General features: G+C 37.5%; 1 protein-coding gene across 1 annotated transcript in view; it reads left to right on the top strand.

The window, feature by feature from the left end:
• tiam2a (TIAM Rac1 associated GEF 2a) overlaps positions 1-12,313 on the top strand; it is a 148,080-nt gene that overhangs the window by 67,388 nt on the left and 68,379 nt on the right. The window contains 2 exon segments of the mRNA XM_056477615.1: positions 2,801-2,947; positions 4,162-4,206. Of these exon segments, the coding sequence (XP_056333590.1) occupies positions 2,801-2,947; positions 4,162-4,206 (192 nt within the window).

The raw sequence follows: 12,313 nt of genomic DNA, 5'->3' as shown, positions 1-12,313 counted from the left end.
TTTTCGACTTAGTCCCTTTATTAATCTGGGGTCGCCACAGCGGAATGAACCGCCAACTTATCCAGCATATGTTTTACACCGCGGATGCCCTTCCAACCGCAATCCATCTCTGGGAAACATCCATATACACTCGTTCACACTCATACACTATGGACAATTTTAGCCTACCCAATTCACCTGTACCGCATGTCTTTGGACTTGTGGGGGAAACCGGAGCACCCGGAGGAAAACCACATGAGTGCAGGGAGAACATGCAAACTCCACAGAGAAATTAGTAGCACGTTACCCCCAAAACTGTTTGTGATCTCCAGCAGTTGATCTTCTTGCACAGACATGCTGGATTCACCTGATTTGTTGACAAATGACTTGTAGATCCATTCCTTGGTAGTTTGTGGGTCCTTCACCGGGCCTTTTTTCTGTTCGCAAGGAAACTTTCTAAAGACGTCTGTTACTTAACTATTTTGCTAGCTTTGGGGTTAAATTTTGGTGCTCAAGTGATCGAGATGTAACCAAGAGAATTCAGTCATTTGTCAAAATAAAAGATTTTTCAAAATAAAAGGTAGTTCAGACTCAGATAATAAATAAAACAGAAATAATTAATGATTTCTTGTGCGGCCCGGTACCTATTGATCAGGGGTTGGGACCACTGCCCTAAAGGGATCTTTCTCCACTAAATTCTCCATCCTGGTTAGATTTGAAATGGTCCAAACATGAATGTCTTTTCAGAGCCTGCCTGTCTTCATTTTTGATGTAATCTGATCTACACTGTCATCTTTATATTCATACCCAGGAGACCAGAAGTCTCATAATTTATACAGGACTTGTGCTATGTCTTTGCTTACCGTAATACACCTAGAACATGGATTGCTGTAAAAACTTGACAATGGGATGGGAAGCGGCGTCTCATAAAGGACAAGACATCTTATCAATGGCAAGGAAATAGTTAAGAGTCAATATTAAGTGTGTCTTTTATGAAGCACTGAACTACTCATCCTATGAAACATTGGGGAAAATTAGGTGATCGAATCTAAACAGCAGTACAACATATAACAAAAACATATACAGTTGAAGTCAGAATTATTAGCCCCCCTGTATATTATTTCCTCAATTTCTGTTTAACGGAGAGAAGATTTTGTTCAACACATTTCTAAACATAATAGTTGTAATAACTCATTTCTAATAACTGATTTATTTTATCTTTGCCATGATGACAGCACATATTATCTGACTAGATATTTTTCAAGACACTTCTATACAGCTTAAAGTGACATTTAAAGGCTTAAATAGGTTAACTAGGCAGGGGTTAGGGTAATTTAGCAAGTCATTGTATAATGATGGTTTGTTCTGTAGATAATCGAAAAAGATATTCTTTAAAGGAGCTAATAATTTTGACCTTAAAATTTTTTTTTTATTATTAAAAACTTATTTTATTCTAGCCAAAATAAAACAAATAAGACTTTCTCTAGAAGAAAAAATATTATAGGAAATACTGTAAAAATTTCCTTGCTCTGTTAAACACCATTTGGGAAATATTTAAAAAAGGAAAAACAAATCACAGGAGAGCTAATAATGTATTTGCTGTTTTGTTGCAAAACATTCACAGGTTGGTTCAGAGAGTGCAGGGAGATTGGCTTGATTGTCATTTTGCAGGGCTTCATGGGAGTTTGCGGTTGCTGCTGAGCACTTTTGGCATGATTCACATTTCCATGGTAACAGCAACTTCTCAATTTGATGGATCAGGACTGTGGGGAGTCTAGTTCTTCATTGGGAATTCAGCTTTTATACACCTTTTTTTTTCGTCAAATTCTTCTGGCAGGTTTTGACATCATTGTTAAAGAATTAGTTCAGCCAAAAATGACATTTCTGTTATTAGGTACTCACTCTCACGTCGAGTCAAATCCCTGAGACGTTTGTTCATTTTCAAAACACAAATTACGCTATTTTAGATGAAATCTGAGAGCTCTCTCATCCTCCTTATACTCAAACAGTCTCAAAAAGGATCCGAAAACATTTGAAAACATTCAATGTGACTAATCATACAAACTCCAAGAACAATTTTGGGTGCCAAGAACTGTAAAAACAACTTCTCTTGCCAACGTTTTCCACATAAGTTTAGGGTGTACATTTGCTATAGGGGAATTACCAACCTGCGTCACACATGACGTCACACGGGTTCAACCTCGCAATAATAGTTGCAAAAAAAGACCGGCTGCAATAGCAAACATGTTGTGTTGTGCGGTAGGATGCCAAATTCAAAAGTCCAAAAAACTTAACTTTTACCATACACCACACTGCTTTTAATGCCAATTGCATTTGGCTAAAAGGGAGCTGAATGGAGTGAGGACCTAATTAAAAATGCTCGACTCTGCAGTTCTCAATTTATATCAGGTAAATTCACGCTATGCTGAATCGTAAACATTACTCGTGCAGCAATGATTTCAGCAAAAACAGTTAAATATGGTGAATTAAACTGCGGACTCTGAATGTTTAGAATGAAATGTAAACATGTACATTCACATAGATGAGAGAGCTCTCGGATTTCATCCGAAATATCTTCAATTGTGTTCCAAAGATGAATGAAGGTCTCGGGGTTTGAAACGACATGAGGGTGACAGATAATAACAGATCACAAAATATTTGTCCAAACTTTTTGGAGCATTGTAACTTTAGCATCCTGCAGCAACTACTGTGCTCTCCCAATGCTCTTTTCACCTGAGGAAATTGTAAGAGGACGCCATTATTTGTTATATCTTCAATTTCTCTCCAGCTTCTTACCGCAAATCTCTTTGTTGTCCTACAGATCTGTTCCAGAGATGAGGCCACAATGCGAAAGCGTTCTCTGTCTCTCTCCCACAGAGGCCGCAGCAAGAAAGGGGTCTTTTCATCCCTCAAGGGCCTGGATACTCTTACCAAGCGAGGTCATGAAAAAAAGCATTCTCTCTCACAGGTAGTACACCCACTCCGTCGTAACCCAAATGTTCGGAAAGTCTATTTGCATATCAAGTTTTCCAGCTTTTATGTTCATGCTGGTGGGAAATTCCTCCCACAGGTGCAAATAACAGGACTTTGACAAATAAAGACTCTCTAAAGGTAGTAATTACAGAGCTGACAGGATTCAAAATGCAGTCGGTTCCCCCACATCGCCTCCCTTCTCCGAAATGCTCAGAGATGATAAAGGGGCTATTTTCACTCGTAGGAATTTCATATCTGGTTACCAAGTTTAAAGCAAGCCTCGAGGCTTTGATAAAGCTGATGATGTTTCCTCCCTGTTGAGATGTTACTGCGCTGTGCTAATAATGGTGGTAAATTGTCAGTTAAGGAACTGGGCCGGGCTGTTTGTTTAAACCCAGCGAGGGGTGACCCATGAGCCAGAGAATTTTATAGATTTCCTGTCAGGACCGTGCCCTTGAGAAAAGCATTTAACAGCAGGTTGTTGCAGGTGGGACTGTCTCTGCAATTAGACAACTGTGTGTTGTTTGGAATGGAAAGCGGCAGATAAATAAGTAACCGATGCCTGCTTTGTTGAATCTGTTGCACTGCTTTACCACCTAGTAAGCTGCTGTATTGGCCGATCACACCAAACATGCTTTTACGTTCCAAAAACACTAGGTGCACTTTTTTAATCCTCTAGGCAACGACTGAATCAGCTGCCTATTGTGCGAGAGTGTTGCTGTTTATATAAATATAATTGTAATATTTAATAATATTGTAATGTTTAAGATATATGAAGTCATGTAGCACTGGAAAACTCAAAACAGCAACCACTAGTCTCTCCTCCATCTTCTATAGTCTCAGTTGTTGTCTTGACAACACAAACACTGCTTTCACCTCAACGGAAACCCCGCCTCTGCTTTCATTTGATTGGAGAATGAAAAGACAAGACTGACGTAACGTGCTTTTTCCGCTCAGAGTTGACTTTAATTTCAACTGCGAGCGCACTGTGCGCAAGGGCAAAAATGCGAGGAGCAGCAGGCGGTTAAAACGCGAGGTGGTTATAACGCGAGGCGCGCAGGGCGCATAAGCAGCGCGTACATTGCTGGCAGCCGTTAGTAAATCATTCAAAAAAGGCACCTCTCAACGTAGAAAGCACGTTTGGTGTGATCGCCCCCTTAGTCTGGAAGATCCCTCATGTTGTCTTCTTCATTTTGCCTTTGTGAAAAGGACTTCAGTGAATTGAGCTGCTGTTCTTACAGTGGTCTTCCGCAGGTAAGAAATGCTAGTTTGCTGGACCACAGCTAGTATAGCATGGCTTGTAGAATAATCTTGATGTGTTTTGCAGATATAATTGCTTTTACATTTGGTATGTATATCTATGTTTCCTGATTTCTTTGAGGAAATGGGTATTATGAAAATATTAGAGCCTGACTGATATGTATTTTTCTGGGGCCGATACCGATATCAGGGAGTAAACATATAAAAGTAATTACAGCATCTCAATCATTTAGTCTGTGTTATATGTTCTGTGAAATATGTTGTTAAAAACAATCAGATCGACAGCAAATCTGCCGATATCAATAGGCGAGAGGCTCATATCAGCCAATAAAATCAGGATATGTTGGTCAGGCTCTAGTAAATATTTAGAGAAGGCAATCTGAATGGCTCAAGTAGTCCTGCCAGTTCTTCTTGTTTGGGTTCCCTTATGTACAGAGCCAGATTTTAACCAATTAAAGGTCATATGAAGTGCTTTTATTTGAAATTTGATGTAATCTCAACTACTACAAGTAGACAGGGTGGTACATACACTACCTGACGAAAGTCTTGGCAGAGATGGCAAAGAAAGCGTTCTTGCAGGACTTCCAGAGTTCTTCAAGATTCTTTGGATTTATCTTTAATGCCTCCTCCTCCATCTTATCTCAGAGATGCTCAATAATGCACATGTCTGGTGACTAGGCTGGCCAATCCTGGACCTTCTTTGCTTTCAAGAACTTTGATGTGGAGGCTGAAGTATGAGAAGGAGCGCTATCCTGCTGAAGAATTTGCCCTCTCCTGTGCTTTGTAATGTAATGGGCAGCACAAATGTCTTGATACCTCAGGCTGTTGATGTTGCCATCCACTCTGCAGATCTCTCGCACCCTCCAACTACTGAATGCAACCCCAAACCATGACTTTTCCTGCACCATACTTGACTGATTTCTATGAGAATCTTGGGGGTTCCAGTTGATCTTCTGCAGTGTTTGTGATGATTGGGATGCAGTTCAACAGATGATTCATCTGAAAAAATCGACCTTCTGCTACTTGATCAACTAGAAGTCAAGTTAGTATGTGTTGCTCTTACAACGGAGATCGACGACAAGACTTTTGTCAGGTTGTGTACAGTAGCTCTGCCGTTTATAAAAAACAGCCAATAGTTCTTCATATTTATCACAACTCTGCCAATGAGAGTTGTTGAGATCAAATGAAAAGCAAATTAATAGTGAAGGGGGTGTGACATAGCATAGAACATTTGATTGGTTAGATGATTTGATGAGAAACTGAGGTATGAGGTGATGTAAAAAAATCGCTAACCCATTTAGGCTGCAGTTTATATCAGGTTTATGTCTTCTAAATACTCATTTGTTTTGGAGCACACTAGCTTATAGATTTCCTTCTTAAACTAACATGCTGATACTAAAATCTTCAAACCTTTAGTTTGATTTCATGGTACCTTTAACTATTGACTTTATGCTGATTAGATACAATTATACATTTCTGTTAAGCCCAGAGACACTGCTGCAATAAAAAAAATTGTCCAATATTGTACAATGGATGAATGGAATTTTTTAAAAAAGTTGAATAGAGATAAAACTGACATTCTTATTGTGGGCAAAAAAAACCTGAGCGAGGGAGTATTGAAGCAGAATTGTGTTCTTTAGGTTTACAATACAGATAAGAATTAAAGAACCTGCGTGTTATTTTCGATTGGGATCTTAATTTTAAATCTCATATTAAACAAGTTACAAACACATGTTTTTATCGTTTGAGAAATATTGCCAGAATTCGTTCTTTCCTCTCTTTTGATGATGCTGAGAACTTAATTCATGCTTTTATTTTCTCTCGGCTTGATTATTGCAGTGCTATTTATGGCTCGTTTCCACTGACTGGTACAGTACGGTACGGTTCGGGTCGGTACAGGTGACCTTTATCAAGCTTGCGTTTCCACTAACAAGGGTACCCTTTTGGTGGGCGTGGTGTATGACAGAAAGTTTCAGTCGACGTCATTCTCGCTCACAGAAATGTCTACAATAAAGCTGTACGGGTCACTTACATATCATATGAGAAGCTCTTCTCATAAAACAGATGCTTTACACACATAAATACTTGTGTAGAAATGTTTATTACTAACTTTTCAATGAACATGAGTTGATTATAACTGCAGATCAATGACAGTGCGAAACAGCCTACTGTAACGTCTGTAATTATATTACATAACTAAATAAATGAACATATATAAACACATACAGACCCTTACAGTCTCTGATATGTTACCAACTACAGAAGAACTACATATAGCAGACATTTCGTCCTTATTTGGGTTCAAAAACAACACAAAATACAGCCCACAGTCAGTGAAAACCTCTCATCTGTGTCTGTAATCCTCAGCAGCACATGTAGCCTCTGTTAGACACTAATTCTATCATTCCCAGTTCATAATAGTCCAAAAGGGGAAGATAATAAGTTAGTTAAACATGGCAGTTTGTTTAGTTTGCTGAAAAAATAATGTGCTCCTTTTTTTCAGGCGTCTCCTTTGTTTTTCGCGCTTCACTCTCACGTTTGTCAGTGTCTGACAGGATCGGGTTTCTAAAGCTCGTCAATAATCAAGCGCAGGTTATTATCATGAGCTCAAGAAGTTTGTTATTTCAGATATAGACGTGCGGCGAACGCATGGAAGAAAGCAAAACTGCTCATGCTTCAGACTGGCTCGTAAAAAACTACGAGGCACAGAGTAGATTCTGCTCTACTCCATGGCTTTGTGGCTGTTTATCAAGACGACAAGTTTGTTTGAGCCCAGATCGACCATGGCTCGTTATTATATGTATTTATAATTCCGCTGTAATGTTTCGGCTGTGTATTTTAAACATGGCGGGTTTTTTGTTTTCTTTCTGGCTTGTTGCGTAAGCAAATGACGTATCTCTGTAAACCAATAGCGTTCAGCTGCGCGTCTAGCTCTGCCTTTTGTTACCCTTTCTCGTGTTTGGTACGCTTTCGAAAGGGTGCCGAAAAAGTGGTACGGTACGGTTCAGTACACCTTTTGACAGTGGAAACGGCCATAAAAGCGTACCAAACCGTACCACTCAGTGGAAACGGGCCATCATACTGGTTTACCTAAGGGTTCTATAAGGAAGTTGCAAATGATACAAAATGCAGCAGCCAGAGTTTTAATCAAATTGAAGAAACGAGAACATATCACACCAGCATTAGTAGAATTACACCGGTTACCAGTGCACCAAAGGATAGATTTTAAGATTCTTTTATTAGTTTATAAGGCACTACACAACATGACACCTTCTTACATTTCTTAACTGCTTATCAAAATTTAATCCAAACCGTTTGCTACGCTCTACTAGCTAAGGACTTTTCGAATTTCACTCTGTAAATCTGATGCGATCTAGCGTCACTTCTTTAAGTCACTATGCTCCTAAAATTTAGGATTGTCTCCCAAATGAAGTGAAAGAATCCCCCAGCATTCATGTTTTTAAAAAGCGTGTTAAGACGCACCTTTTTAAAATTGCGTATGAATACAACAGTTTGTGAAGTGTATGCATTTTATGTATATTGTGTAGGTGTATGTATGTATGCATGTACAGTGTATGCATGCATATGTGAGGACTATTGTGTGTGTGATTGTGTGTATATATGCATATATGCGTGTACATATATGCTTTTATCTGAGTAGATATTTGTTGTTTTTTTGCTTTATTTGTCTATACATTTTTATGTGGTTTATTTTAATGCTTGTTTGTTGTTTGTGAAGCGCTTTGAGTTGCATGTACGTAGGAAAAGTGCTATACAAATAAAATGTAGTATTATTATTATTATTATTATTATTATTATTGAACTATTGAGCGTTCCAAAAATTCAAAAAAATCATATATTTATATAAATATGTCACATTTAAAATGTAGTTAATAGTTTTCTGCTACGTATTTCATAACATGCATATTCCCATATAATGCATGTCTATTTAATAACTTATAAAAATATATATCTATTTATTAATTTGTCTTATACTATATCCTTGACCTAAATTAATAATGCAAGTTCATTTGTCACTGAATGAATCACTGAATGAATCCTGTATCATCGTATTCAACCTAAAAAAACGGTCTCAGAAGACTAGCTTGTACAGTAGTCCTTGTCCCTCCCTGTCATGTGTCTTGTAGCGGGAGATCCAGCCAGCTTTGCTAACGAGCCCCATTCATTTCACACCACAGAAGGCTGAGGTGTGAAGACGGACAGAGAGAGAAATATATTATGAATTATTAAAAGCCATATGTGGTAAATTGCAGCCTGCTGTACCCTACCCTGCAGCGACACACAGATGGTTTGTATAAGAGCCCTATGCTAGGTACTAAATATTAAACAGGCCAACATTTTGCTAAGGATTCTGCAGTAGCCATCCCGTCAAAGTGCATTTTTTTGTCTCTTTCTTTTGAGAATGTCCATCATTCGTTTAGTCTAAGTTTGGCTCTTGATTTCACAAAGAAGTACATTGTTAGCTGCTGCCAGTAATCTTGTTCAGGCTATGAAATTGGTCCCCAGTTACTATAGGAGATTCCCTTTTTCCTGATAAAAAAAAATGTGTGTGTTTGCGATAATTTATGATAACATTCATTAGGGGTCAAGCATTGGTGGTGCGTAGGATCTATTGGAATTGCTCTGTTTCTTCTTCTTCTCTAGAATCAATTGCATTTTTGAGGGTCTAAACATGCTCAAACTCACGAAACGTTGCACACACACCAGAAGTGGTGAAAATGTACATTTGTTATAGGTTTCGGAAGTGGGTGTGGCAAAATGGCTCGACAGCGCCACCTGTTCAAGTTTGACGAAGTAGCCCCGGAGCTACAATTCACACACACATACCGAAATTGGCACACACACCAAACATGCCTATACCCACAAAAAAGTCTCTTGGAGCGAAATCTAAAAATCAACAGGAATTTGAATATTTTTAATGTCCTCTTCGAAAATAAGTGTAGTTTTTGCCATTTCCAGGGGTTGTATTTTAACGAACTCCTTCTAGGTATTTTATCAGATCAACACCAAAATTTGCTATTGTCATCTAAAGACGATGTTAAATTGAGAGACCTAGAATGAAGTTTGGTCTAAATCGGGGATTTTCTCAGGTTTTTATATATATATATATATATATATATATATATATATATATATATATATATATATATATATATATATATATATATACATACATATATACACACACACAGTTGAAGTCAGAATTATTAGCCCCCCTGTTTATTTTTTTCCCCAATTTCTGTTTAACGGAGAGAAGATTTGTTCAACAAATTTCTAAACATAATAGTTTTAATAACTCATCTCTAATAACTGATTTATTTTCTCGTTGCCATGATGACAGTAAATAATATTTGACTAGATATTTTTCAAGACACTTCTATACAGCTTAAAGTGACATTTAAAGGCTTAACTAGGTTAATTAGGTTAACTAGGCAGGTTAGGGTAATTAGGCAAGTTATTGTATAACGATGGTTTGTTGTGTAGACTATCGAAAAAAGATATAGCTTAAAGGGGCTAATAATTAATAATCTTAAAATGGCTTTTAAAAAATTAAAAACTGCTTTTATTCTAGCCGAAATAAAACAAATAAGACTTTCTCCAGAAGAAAAAATATTATCAGACATACTGTGAAAATGTCCTTGCTCTGTTAAACATCATTTGGGAAATATTTGAAAAAGAAATAAATCAAAGGGGGGCTAATAATTCTGACTTCAACTGAATGTACACAGTTCTTCCCTTTAATTTACACCTCCTTTAAAGGGCCACGAAACCCCCCTGTCTCAGCAGGGTGCTTTCACACCTCTAGTTTGGAAAAAGTCAGGAAGGTGGGTGTGTCCAGCTCTGTTTAGGTGGGAATGTCGGGGGAGAGAAAGAGGAAAAGTTTCACATTAAAATGGGAGTTTCGTTTGGGCACACGCTGGTTTTCACAGAGAAACTGCTGGAAGAGTGTTTTTTTATTTATTTATTATTTTTTAGTTTTTTTTTCACCTTCATTATGATAGGACAGTAGAGATTACAGACAGGAAAGCATTGGGAGCAGAGAGAGGGGAGGGATCGGCAAAGGACCTCGAGCCGGGAATCAAACTCGGGTCGCCGTGAGCACGCCAGTGCTTTACGTCGGCGCACAGTACCACTAGGCTATTGGCGCTGACGAAGAGTATTGTTTTAATGGAATTTGATACCACACGGCATACGTGTGTGTATAGACTATCCTGTCGCAAAATGCAGCGAAAATCCTACACGACGGTAATAGTTTGATTAAGGCGTTTACATGTTTACACTCGGAAAATAGCATTTACATCTGATCTTTCAGTCTATAAAATTGCAGTGATATTAACATGCTGTAAACTGAGTAACTAAATCATTTTGACTAAGATATGTCTTTAAAAACTGAAAGAGTACAGCTGACGATACGAACTAACTTCGCCTCTGAATAAACATAAACAAAGACACTGATCACACACTTACCAAATCTGTAGAGACAGGACAATCAACACCAACTGGAGCCGTGTCTACTTTAAAAGGAGACGAGCGGCAAATCCAGATTTCACCATTTCCAGATGCGAAAAGCTCTCGGGTAAAAAATGTTCCTTACAAATGTATTTCTGTCGCATGCAGTCGAGTCCAGCTGCGCTCTCATAGCAGAGAAATAAAAACAAAACCTTTGCTGCAGCACATTTATAAACACAACACTGACCCCCCATGTCTCTGAACAATTCTTCTTCTTCCACTTTTTTTTGGAAACACAACGTGTCGTCTCTCTGCCGTCTGAACACTGTAAGAGGTAAAAACTGTCTTCGAAGCTATCATGCATATTAATGAAGTTGCACCTCATTCACAATAGAGGATGCTGATTGGTTTAAACCAAGTCTTTCTCATGAATTAAAGCTGCACACTCAGAGACGTCACGATGTACTGGCCGGTACAGACATCCACTCGCTGGATTACACACAAGTGTCTAATCTGCGTGACGGAGCTTCAAAAATTCGTTTCAAACCGGAAGAACGAATTTGCTCGAAATAACGCAAAACAACCAATTTTCACTTTTTTTGTGAATATCTGTGTCCTAATAGTGTTTTAAGCAGCATGGGACACACATATATGACTGTCAGCATCTCAAAAGATGTGTTTTGGTGTTTCGTGACCCATGCGCATGACATTATTGTTCTCAAAGACTCTTGTTTTGTCATAATTACACAAACATGACAAATTTTATTTTTTTTTTCCATAATATTTTTATTTTTCATTTTCAGTTTGTACACATTGAAATACAACATTTTTCAAACATTTTTTCCAACAATAACCTTGTTGCATTTACAAATTATACAAAAAATAAGGATATATACATATTTATATTAAAAACAAAGCAAACAAACAAACAAAAAATAAATAAAAGTAAAACTGCTCCTCTTTTGTTGTTAATGGTAATCTATTCAAACATGACAATTATAATCATATTGAGTACTAAGTACAGCAAACATATATTGAAGAATGTATCAATACTGAACTATAAAGCTGGAACTGCATTGTCCATCAAAAAATTATTCATCAACTTCTTCCTCTGTTATATCCACTTCTTTGATATAGCTAATGAAAGGACTCCATATGTTTTCAAATACACGCTGTTTAGATTTTAGTGTGTAAGTTATTTTTTCTAATGGCATTTTTTCCATTGAGAAGCGTTTGGTCTTTGCATCTTTGTCCATAGCAAAGCTACACATCGTTTGGCATAAAGCAAGCTGAGGTCTATAAATACTTGTTTGCTTCTACTATAATTCGAGTCCTCTGGATATAAGCCCAGCAAAAAAAGCTTTGGCTCGAGGAGCATTTGTTTTGAAATAATTTTTTCACTTATGACTCTTACCTCTTCCCAAAATAATTTAATCTTTGTGCACTGCCAAATACAGTGAAACAAGGTTCCTCTAGCTTCCAAATATTTTGTTCAAATATCTGGTATGTTTTTATTATATTTATTTAATTGTACTGGTGTTATATATGTCCGCATTATCCATTTATATTGTATAAGTTTAAAAGTAGAGCTTTAGTGCAGGCTTCTTCCCAATCTTCATCCGAAAATTCA

Source organism: Danio aesculapii, chromosome 17, assembly GCF_903798145.1.
Source record: "Danio aesculapii chromosome 17, fDanAes4.1, whole genome shotgun sequence".
In the NCBI taxonomy this organism is placed as follows: domain Eukaryota; kingdom Metazoa; phylum Chordata; class Actinopteri; order Cypriniformes; family Danionidae; genus Danio; species Danio aesculapii.
The sequence above is the reverse complement of the archived record's forward strand: the minus strand, read 5'-3'. Positions and strand labels throughout refer to the sequence as shown.